Source organism: Myotis nattereri (assembly GCF_964212035.1).
Source record: "Myotis nattereri genome assembly, chromosome: 2".
Taxonomy (NCBI): Eukaryota; Metazoa; Chordata; class Mammalia; order Chiroptera; family Vespertilionidae; genus Myotis; species Myotis nattereri.
In genome coordinates this window covers 12,902,187-12,913,762 of record NC_138076.1, presented here as the reverse complement: position 1 = coordinate 12,913,762, position 11,576 = coordinate 12,902,187, and the positions used below count along the sequence as shown (strand labels likewise).

The 11,576-nt window shown below is 39.7% G+C and overlaps 1 protein-coding gene across 1 annotated transcript; it reads right to left on the bottom strand.

The window, feature by feature from the left end:
- Positions 1-1,617: 1,617 nt before the first annotated feature.
- Positions 1,618-9,084, bottom strand: FGF20 (fibroblast growth factor 20; the record flags this gene model as incomplete). Its single annotated transcript, XM_081084152.1, has 3 exons — positions 1,618-1,863; positions 3,428-3,531; positions 8,802-9,084. The coding sequence occupies 3 exons, from the start codon at positions 9,082-9,084 to the stop codon at positions 1,618-1,620; spliced, it is 633 nt and encodes a 210-aa protein (XP_080940278.1).
- Between the last annotated feature and the right edge of the window lie 2,492 nt (positions 9,085-11,576).

Here is an 11,576-nt window from a genome sequence, read left to right as displayed (position 1 = left end):
TAGCTTTCTAAACTCATCTGTGCCGCTCTCCCAACTGATCACGAAGCTCCAGCCACAAAGCTCTTTCTTGCCTTTGGGACCCTGCACTCGCTGTCTCCCCTTCTAGTAGGATTCTTATTCTCCATTTCTGGTGTCTGGCTGTCTGGCTCTTTCTTACCCGTTAGGACCCATTGAAAATACCACCTGTTGAGAGAAGCTTTCTCTGGCTCATCCTATCAAAATGTGTTCTCTTCTCCCTGTGTCTGAACCTTGTTTTCCTCATAGAGCATGTCACAATTCACAATTATGGTATTTGTTAGCTTATTTATTCACCACCTATTTCCTTATTAGACATTAAACTCCATGATGCAGGGCCCATCTGCCTTGATCACCACATTGTGCCTAACAGTATCTTCTGTATAGCAGGCTTCAATGGATATTTACTGGATAAATTATTAAATAGGAGCTATTCCGGAAAAGATACCAGACGCAGATAAGTAGATGGAGCCTTACCATTGTTAGTGGTGGTACCACTAAGATCAATTCTTTCTGTGATCATAGTGGGAAAAGAAATGGTCTTTTCACACTGAATCAAGTAAATACGTCAGTTGTCCATAATGTTTGATAAATTTCAACATTACAAGTTCTCTAAGTACTGAAGGTTTTTTCTAGGGAACTTAAAATTTTGTCATTTAAATGATTATGTTATACAAGTAGAATAACTTTCACCTGAAAAGGAATGAGGCCAAAACATAAAAAAAAAAAATGTTTAATTTCCTTTCGAATGTGTGTTGAATTCAATACAAATTGTTAAAGCATTTTTCTAGGTCAAAAGAACCAATGTTACATTTAGAAGGCAAATGGCTGCAAAAAAATATAATCTATGCTCTACTTTATTTTTAAAAAGTAACTCAAGATCTTATTCTATGTTTAATTGTTGTAATAATGATGTCTTCTTTACAGACAAAGATACTACAACAAAATAATGGCACAATAAAGGAATTTCTGTTGTTGTTTTTTCTCTTTGTAATATCTTCATATACCAGTAAAAAATAAACTCTTTAATAAATAAATATATAATAAATATTTGAAAATTGAAAATGTATAAATAGGTCCATCCTTAAAAAAAAAAGTTCCATCTTGGTGTGGCATGTTTCATAGTCCACGTTACACCCAGGTTTTTTACATAGAATTTTTTACATAACCTGCAGAATCCTTCAAGGTCCTTAAAATATATGTAGCAGTAATCCTGGCCAACCATGTCAATCCATTTCTTCAACATGAAATATCTATTTTTAATGTAACTTTTAGAGTAAACATATTCCAGAGAGGTGAGGCACCAGAGCAGCAAACTAGGTAGGGTTCCCATTATCCACGTCTTAGAGATTTTCAGCTTCAATCTAGCATTAAGGACTGAGTCAGTGTACGTAAGGGAACTTAATCCACTTATAAAGAGAGATCTTGAGCTATGTCCAGCCAAAGTTTTTTTGTTTGTTCCTAATGTTCTTTCCAAATTCAGTCTCTGAGTGGAAAATAGGCTCTGAAACATTCTGAATGTCTTCCTGGGTTATTATTTTACTCTGGGAACTATAATAAGAAAAAAATGGTTGCAGTTTGGTTCTTCAGTAAAGACACGATCTAAGTGTATATTAGTATGTCCTTATACAATGCAGGAACTCTTTCTGGATCCACTGGTCTAGGCAGGAAATGCGTAAACTTCTGATGTCTTTTGGACCTGGCACCATCTCTTGGAGTTCCGTCTTTGTTAAGTGCCACAAAATACCTGCGGCCAGTGTCTCCGTGTTTATATATGTTGGATGAATAGGTATTATACCAGTTCTCTTCAAATTGCTCCCTAAAGATGCATTCAGAAGTCAGTTTCTCCTAAAAGAGAGAAGATAAACTGTCATTAAAAAAAAAGAAAAAAACCTTTGAAAATATTTTTTTAGAAAAATCTCAACTCTCTTTTTAGTTCTTTGCCTATAATTATATCCTTGCCAAGGAAGGAGAAAGATTGAATTGTTTTTACTTTATTTTGCTTTGGTTCTTATGTAACTTGGAATTCTTTCTCCCAGCAGTTAAATTCAAAGAACTTTGTTTCATGTCAATTCTCAATTTTATTTTCAAATACTTAAAAAAATATTCTGAACTTTCTCATGCTCCATTTAATTTCCCTCCTAATACTATCACCAACAAAGAGGCCTGTAGTTTATGTTGTTCCATCATTAGATGCCAAACTTCTACGTAGAAAATCTCTACTACATCTTGAAACACTTCAGGTTCTTGCTAACATCCAAATTCTTAATTTAAGATCATCACTCCAAACCATATATATTTGCTTTATGAATTTATTAATTTATTGTTTGTTGATACATTCCCCATGACTAACTTTGATCTGGATGTTACTTTTAGGTAAATGCAGGAAAAGCCCAGTAACTTCTTGTCTCTTCAAGATGGACTGTATATTATTCTAAGAGTTGATTTTTTTAATACAACATATACATGAAAAAGGGAAATTATGTGCATGCTTTTCTCCTTCAATTGTAATTCTACTCTTGTGATTATTACACATGTAGTATTTCTCTTCTGAACAGACAGCCTGGAAAGAGCAAGTTTTGCTCTTATGAAGGACAGAAATAAGTGGAATGCCACTCACTGAAATATTATAACCAATTTTTTCTGTGTATATGGAGTTTATAACTGTACATGTGGTCTCAGTTGAGATTTTAAGGGAAAAAAGGTACTAGACAGTGCCATCAGCTAAATCATAGCGTAAACTGTCTTTGTAACTTGTTAGAGACTTTGACTTTAAGAAGTGATTTTGGCTTGGCCAGTGTGCTCAATGGTTGAGCACCAACCATTGAGCCAGGAGGTCATGGTTTAATTCCTGGTCAGGGTACATGCCCACGCTGTGGGCTCCATTGCCAGTGGGGGACATGCCAAAGGCAGCCAATCAATGATTCTCTCATCATTGATGTTTCTCTCTCTCTCTCTCTCTCTCTCCCTCTCCCTTCCTCTCTGAAATCAATAAAAACATATTTTAAAAAACAAAACAAAGATAGCAAGTGATATATACTTAGCTATAGAGGACGATAATGAGTAGAAAATTTTTACATTAAATGAATGTAAAGGCAAAAAGAATCTAACATGGCAGAAAGAAAATGCTCTCATTTTCTTTATCTCTGGTGGGAATGACCAAAATATGAAGAAAAAGTAAAAAGACCTAAGATAATGGGCAGGAAAGCCTAGTGAGCTGAAAGCAATACGGGTTTAAGCTTTGGAAAATAAAACTGAGCTACTATACTATTGCTCAGACACATAGAAACATATCAGAACATAAAATTTGTACATAAATATATTTCTTCTAAATGCATTATTAGTAGATATTTTACTTACAAAATGGATAGTCATTATTTTATGAATTACATAATTTTTTAAAAATACGTACTGATCCATAGAGTTCTCCTTTGTCATTCATTCCAAGGTAGAGACCACTGTCCACACCTCTAATACTGACCAGTCCCACTGCCACACTGATGAATTCCAGGATACCTAAATTCATTAACAAAATAACAATTTGTATTTATTAATGAACATATGACTAATAAAAATCTTCCAAACAGCAGTAGACCAAAGTTGCTAACTATAAGTATACTGATGTACGTGATAGTCCTATGTAAACTGAAAAGTGCTGTACAACTGACTTATTCTGATGGCCCTCCCATTTTATAGATGGGAAAAAAACTAAAAAGAAAATAATCTCATCATTGTATAATGTTAAGGGTATAACACCTTAAACCAGACAGGCCTGGGTTTGAATGACAGTTCAGGAATTCACTGGCCATTTGAACTATGCAAATCATTTGTCTTCTTTGAGCTTCAGTTTCCTCATATGCAAATTAAGGGAAGAACTAGCACACACATTAGGCATTCTACAAGTGGAAGCTATTGTGATCATAAATTACTATATAATAGAGGTGTTCTTAGCTCTCTGTGATCTCATTAGTTAATTATAACCATGGTCTATTAATTATGCCTTTGTGGGGTTTTTATTGTTGTTTTTTGTTGTTGTTGTTTGCTTACCATGAGTCAAGTCAATCTTTTTCTAGCTGCAACCAGTATAACTTATACGGCTATGTTGGTATTTTATATTTTATTGAGAATCTTCTATTTACATTTTCTATCTGGTCCTCCAAAACAGTCCTCCAGCATAGGTATGGAGATATTATCACCCCATTTACATATAAAGAAACTGAGGCTCAAGGAGGTTTACTGACTTGCCTCAGGACAGGACATTTGTAATTAATAGACCCCATACTTGAACTCACACTTCTGAACCTTAATCCAATGCTTCTACCTGAGGACACTGTTTCTTGAATACAATACAGTAGTTTCAAACTTTATAGATCCTATAATATGCTATTTTCTGTCACATGATTTTTAAAAGTAAATTTTATAGTTCAAAGAACTATAATTCATTAAATGTGATAGCCAAATACCAAGAATTTAGCATGCAAATCAATTTTCTATTAATAACTTTCTAGAAATACTTTCATTTACCAGAAGGTAAACTAGTGTTAAAAACTCTCCACTTAATACACTAAAATACCATAGTAAAGAAAAACAACAACAAAACACCACAAAACTTAATGTTTATGTCTGCAACATGCTTTTTCTAACCTTTGGACTAATGTCTTTGTCTTGTTCTTCCTCTTAGATTTTGCAAGTATATAGACATACTTTCTGTACTTGGGACTTCCTTCCTCAATAGCTTTCTACCTTTACCCATTCACCCCCTCTTAAGCTCTACAAACAGTGTAAATGTGCACCATTTAGCCTGAGTCTTGCTTTTAAGTCATTTTTTTTATTATTGTGCAAGTTTCTATTTGGACACATGATATTCCCAAGTCCAAGGGAAAGTACAAAATCTAGTTATTTGCCTATACGGAGGGCTCTACTCTGTCCAGAGCCTACTTCATTCTTTGGCAAAAACGCAGATTCTTAAAAAAAAAAAAAAAAAAAAAAAAAAACGCAGATTCTTAAGCTTTAATGTAGATTCTTAAGAGCCCAAAATGAACGTTTTCAAACTATTAGAAGATCATGTGGAATACTAGAGCTATCAAGGATCTTACAGCAACAATACATTACTAAATAGTCTATAGTGGCTTAAAAGAGTCAGTGTCCCTAAGGCAGAGAGAAGAGAAGATACAGCAGGAAGACGCAGACTCCATAGAACAGCTATTATAATGACAACTTTAGAGGTAGGGAGTAAATGGCAATTAAATTTGCTGTCAGGCTCATTAATGATGGATTCATATTAGAAATAAAAATATCGGGCCAAATCATGTTGGTAGAAGTAGATACGTTAATGAAATTTCATCCAGGATACACTTACAAATGTGTAATTATTGAAGTTGTATTGAATGTTAAATTTACATTGAAAAGGATACTCTGGCTCACGTGTAACTTAATTTTCTTTAAGTGTCTGCTTTACATTAAGATGCTCCTGTCTTACAAAGAACAGGAACTGATTAACTGATTAGGATGCATAATAGAGCCAGTTTTCAAATCCAATAAAATGTTTTATTTGCATATAGACCAATTATATAACAGATCTTATATTCATTTTTCTTGCAAAACTAAAACCACCTATTCTTTAATTCTCATCTTAAGATATTACTATCTTGTCAAAAATATGAAATTGTGGAAAGATAAAAATTACACATATTCTTAGAATAATTCTATTAGATAGTTTCAACTTTATTAAATAACATCCAAAACTTCATACATAACCAGGTATAAATAATTTTGTAATGGCTCATAGGGTTGATGGGAAAAGGGATATGTGTGGGGGTTTTTTTGTGTGTTCCTCTTAAAGATTTTAGCCACACTTTTTAATTCTGATCCTTTTTCTCCTCAAGGAAATAGTATACCACCTAGTAATTTGTAGTCATTAGATGCTTAAATGAGATCTGACAAGTCTTTTTTAATTTATAATATGAGGTGCAACTAAGCTAATTCCTTCACAAAGAGTAGACATGAAAAACTTTCCTTAAGAGGTAATCGCAGATTTCAGATAGATTTTCTAATGCGCAGTGTCCCATAAAAAGACTTGGAGGTACTTTGTCTTTCTGGTATCATTTTCAAAGCCAGCCTTCTTTAAAATCATAATAAACAGGTGAGTCAACCCACAATGCAACCACATCAGACAAATCTATGGAAAATAGGGGAGAATAAAGGAAAAGCCTCTAAAGAAATATGTTTGATCTCAGTTAAGCTCTTTTTAAAGTAATGATTCCATGTTTAGGTATTAGGTAAACTCCTACTGTGCAGAGAAACTCTATTATAAGTATAGAGCTAACTCCAATAGGAAATTATTTTAACCTCACTGGGACCTTTCTGTCTATTGATGTGGTTTTGCAATTTTAAAATCCAGAATTCTGATTTTTTTACTTAATTGTGACCAAATCAGTATAAATTGTCAAACATGTTAATTTACTTTAACATCTGAAATATCCAATCTTAAGCTTTTTCAAAATTAGTTTTTTGATGACACAGAAATGAGTTTTTTTAAAAAGTAGCAAAATAATTTCATAATTAGGAATTAAAACCCTAGGAAAAGAAGGCAAGTAGCGAAAGAAACATATAAAATTATACATGCTAAACATAACTTCTCACCTACACTCCTTTGTAGTAAATTATGATGTCTTAGCTATCAGAGGCCACTAGGAGGCACTGTAATGCATTGTAGAGTCTGTTCATTCTAGGCTACCAGACCAATCTGGTTATCTTCTCTTTGTGACAGTAAATATTTTATTCTGATAAGTAGCCTCCCACCATAGAGTGACAAACAAGCACAAAAATCAGTCAAAGTCATATTTTTGCAATTACTAAACAATTACTCAAAAATTTAGCAAAAAAAATTACCCTAAGATAGTAATTCTGATATGCAATCTTCATTTATTAAGGAATGGATTTAAATACCAGTTTAATGAGTGTTATCAAGCCTACAAATATTTACTCAAAGAAGCAACTCTTGTCATTGGGGAGATTACATGAATTGTAAGTGTTCCCAAGGCTACATTATGTATGGGAGGGGGAAGTCTGAATATTACCTAAGCTTAGCTTCCACCTGATCTACTTATAAGCCTTTATACATGTGTTCATTTCTAAATCTCCTGGTAGCTGCAGGGTTTTTCTGTCATGAATGAAGTGCAACAATTCTTAGAGGGTGAGAGAGCTGAGCCACCGGGTGTCACCAAAGTTCGTGAGAATCAGAATCTCAGACTCTTCCATTTAGAACCCACTTTCCAAAAGTGACCCCAAGGTTGGCCACTAGGTCATGACACGTTTGACTCATAGTCACTGGGAATTCGGAAGAGATCAGCGGGAGCTGCAAACATACGGGTTTTAAAAAGTTCATTTTCTAGGCCTTGGAGTGCTACCAAATGACCACCCCATGCTCATTTCTACATTGAGAGTGACAAACCCCACTCAGCCCAAGATTTCCACTTCTCCAAAGTTTTAATGAGTACTAGGGCCAAGAAGGGAATGAGAGTAAAACAAGGAGATTAGAACAAGATAAGAGAAGGCCATTTAGAGAAGAGATTCTCAGAGAATCCTACAGTGCTGAGGAAGGTGAGGGAAACCTGATCCCGTGTTGGGCCCCTTCGCATTGCTGCTGACCAGTAAACGGTATCTTTGAGAGAGAAAACAACAGTGAATCTCTCCAATGATGTCCCAGATTTGATGATCAAACCCTTTGAGAGTGCTAGGCAGTTAACTCTAATATGATGAACAGTTCTGCAATGGGGGGAGAGATCCCGGGGTGTCAGAACCTGAAAGCGTCTTAAAGCGATCACCTATTCAATCCCATCCTTGTACAATCAAGAAAACCACGGCTCAAACTGGTGAGGGCACTTGCTGGTTGGGGAGGAATTAACAGCAGAGACGTTCTGATTTCCCAGGCTAGTGACTTCAGGACCTGCCTTCACAATCGCCCACTTGTTTCTTTCCCTTAACCCCTGCGGCTCCCAGCGCCGCGGAGGTATTCTGAAACCTGTCCCTAGGTGTTCCCACCCATATCTCCTTTCGCCTCCCCACTTCCTCTTCCGTGCGGTCAACTCCGAGATCTTTGCTTTGGGGTTTCGCAGTTTGTAAAGAGGAGCCTAGCGGAAGGACTGGGCATGCTCAGTAGCCATAGGCTCGCTCTCTCTCTCTCTCTCTCTCTCTCTCTCTCTCTCTCTCTCTCTCTCCCCCCCCCCCCCCCCAAATAGCACTTTTAAACGCGCAGAGGGCTGCTGCCAGGTGAGCCTGACAGGAGCGACGGTGCCCACGGAAAGTCCACCTGCTGCCTCTGCAGGTGGACGCTCGCTGTGCTCTCGGTGGGCAGGGGAATGCTCGCATCCCGCACAAGAGCAGAGCAGCCCTGAATGCTAACTGGAGGGTGTGTTTAAAGAAGCCAATGCTTCCTGTTACTACTTTTTGCTGATAAAACGGTGGTGGGGGGGGGGGGGGGACGTGACAGGAAGTGGGAGGAAATAGTGTGGGGATTTTAAAAACAAAAACAAACAACTGCCTGCGAGGTAGGCGGTGCGAGGGAGACCCAGGCAGCAGAAGGGCTGGGAGTAACGCGCGCGCGGAGCCCCCCCTTTTTCCCCTCCCGCCCCGGCTTCCGGAGCCGCGGGCCCGACCTCAGTTAGAGGACCAGCCCTCGGGGGTCCCCGCGCCGCTCGCTCGAGCGCCAGCCCCGTCTCCCTGCGCCGGCGAGGAGGGCGGCGGCCGGGTGCGCAGAGGAGCCGGGCGGGGGCGCAGGTACCTACCGAAGAGGCTGTGGTCCTGCCGGGTGCCCCGCACGCTGCCGTCGGGCAGGATCTGCAGGTGGAAGCCGGTGCGGCAGTAGAGCTGCCGGCGGCGCAGGATGCCGTGCAGGTGCGCCAGCTCCGCGCCCCCCGGCCCGCGGGCGCCCCGCTCCGCCGCGCCCCGCCGCTCGCCCAGCAGCGGCGGCCGCTCCCCGGCGGGGGGCAGCAGGAAGTGCGAGCCCACCTGCTGGCCCAGGCCCTCCAGGCCCCCCAAGAGGCCCCCCACTTCGGCTAAGGGAGCCATGGGCGGAGGGGTCAGAGGGAGAGGCGGAGGATCCGCCGAGCAAAAGACGCCCAATGAAAAGGACAGCTGGGGTGGGAGGGGAGTGAAGAAAAAAGAGAGCGAACGGAGCGCAGGAAGTTCGGACCGGCTACTCCTGCGGGGTCGCGGGATGAACTGGGCGCGGCGGGGGCTGGGAAGCGGCCGCCGTCTCGGCGCGATCCTCTCTCCGTGGGCAGGTGGGAGCGGGCTGCGGCTGCCGGCACTGGGGCAGGGGGCAGGGGCGCCCGCTCCGCAAGCCGATCAGAGCCGTCCTGTGTCCATACACGCCGAGTATATAAGCGGGTCCTCTTGACATATGCTAATCGAGTCCTTTCAAGCGCGCTGGGGAGGTTCTGTTTGAAATCTTAAACCGGCCTCCTCTCAACACGTTTTCGCTCTTCGGAAGTGACCAAAGGGGGCCCTGGACGCTTCTCTGTCCGTGCAATCGCCAAAAGCATTCCCACACGTGGCCAGAGCCGGCCAGCAGCTTCGGGGAGGCGCAGTCAAGGCCCCTCTTTGGGGCTGGCTGTCTTGGGAACAACCTTGATGCGGCTCCGCCGCTGCTGTGCAAGGGCCTTTGATGTGCGCTCCTCTGCAGTGATAGATGGCTGCTAAAAGGAGCCCAGCTTGGCAGGTATATAGGAGAAGGGGAAGTGGGGCGGGAGGGGAGGCCGGGAGGGGGAGGGGGAGGGGAAGCACAGGGAAAGGAGAGGAGAGGAGGCGAATTGGACTCCTCCGGAGCTGCTGGGAGAGCCTGCAGTGGACAGGTGCAAAGAAAGGTAAGAGAGGGAAAAGGGAAAAAGGGCGTTACCTGAGGCTTAGACCTGCCCAGACACACATGAAAGGAGAATCAAAGCTTTGACAGTTTAACTCGCTAATTTTAAAACACTAATAAAATGTACAAGCATTACTCTTTTCTTTTATCATTTAGATGGGGGATTTTCTTTACATAATCAGGGTTAGGTTAGAAACACACGGGCTCTCCCTTCCCAGGTCCTCTTTAATGTTAATCGTTACTCAGCACATGATATAACCAAGATTGTCTTATAGCTGGAAGTTTTACATTGTGTGCTAAGGTCATGAACTGTTAACCAATATAATATAATATAATAATATAATAAATCCTGAGTCTAGGGATTATGAGTAAATCCAAATAGGCGGGAAAAAGGTAGCGTTCATTCTTATATTTGCCACGAATAGAAAATGAGTATCGGTAATAGTGTCATATGTAATGAGTCGCCTCCCGGGCCCTTCCTAACCCAAGAGCACCCCCCTTTCTTCTTGGTTGCGTTTTCTTTAAGGTTAGATTTTTTTGTTTGCTTTTAATTATAAAAACAGAGTTGATTCTTGACATGTTTTTGAGATATGAAAAGTTACTGGCAAAAAAAAAAATGAAAGAATGCCTGTATGTATTTATTAAATAAAAAATCGTTGAAGTGAAGGAGTTGGATACATCTCCATTTGAACTTATAAACGCTCAGTTTGGACCACTAGTTAAATTCAAGATGTTTCCATTACTATTTTTTCAGTGGTAGAAGCATTGAGAATCCATCTTTTGGGGGATTTATGCTTCCCCTGAGCAAAAAGTTTTAGGGAATCACTAAAGATTAGTTTTCCAGTCGAGTTTCATAGTCTTTTCAGCAAAAGCCTAAACCAGGGAGCACAAGTGGATGGGGTCGCTTTATTTTATTTGGTCTAAAGGGTTGGGGGCTTTTTGCTAATTAATTGGCAGGTGCTTTAAAGCAGGTAAAGTTACACCTTTTCATCACTATGGCCCTAAGTACTGACCCTTGTGCCACCAAGTTATAAAAGAGTCCTTAAAACAAGTGATTTACTGTTGATAGATATGAAATAAAACAAAAACACTGGCTAAAAACAATAAACAGATAAATCACTTTAGAAATGTATACTGCCAAGTCTGTTTTAAAGGTTGTACCAGGTAAATGTCATATTATTTTACCTTTCAAACAGCAGCAGTCTGTCTTGTGGTAGGACCCCCAAATCCACCATAATCAAGATTTCAAAGGACATCTGTGTAAACATTATCACATCAGTGTAAAACACCAACCAATGAGCTTTTACTTTGAACCAAATCTTCTTAATTGCAGTGTTAAATCAAAGAAAGTTAGATCAAAGTTGTGTGAATCTCATAGGGGGATAACTAAAATAGCCAGTACATACATCGAACACTTTTAAAGAAGAGATACTTAAAGGTTTAAAACAAAGATCAAGTACCTTTTAATGAGGTTTGTTTTAAGGTCTAGGTTCTGCACAACATATAATACTATTAATTATTCCACGATGGATATATAACATCGTCACCTGTTCCTTGAGTACTAGTTTGGTACAAAATGAAATATTTTAATTCTATAAAACATTTCCTCACACTTGGAGTCTTGCTGTGCGAGTTATAGCTCTAAGACTGCTTAAGTCTTATATTATTTACATATGCAAAAATATGGGACATTTTATAC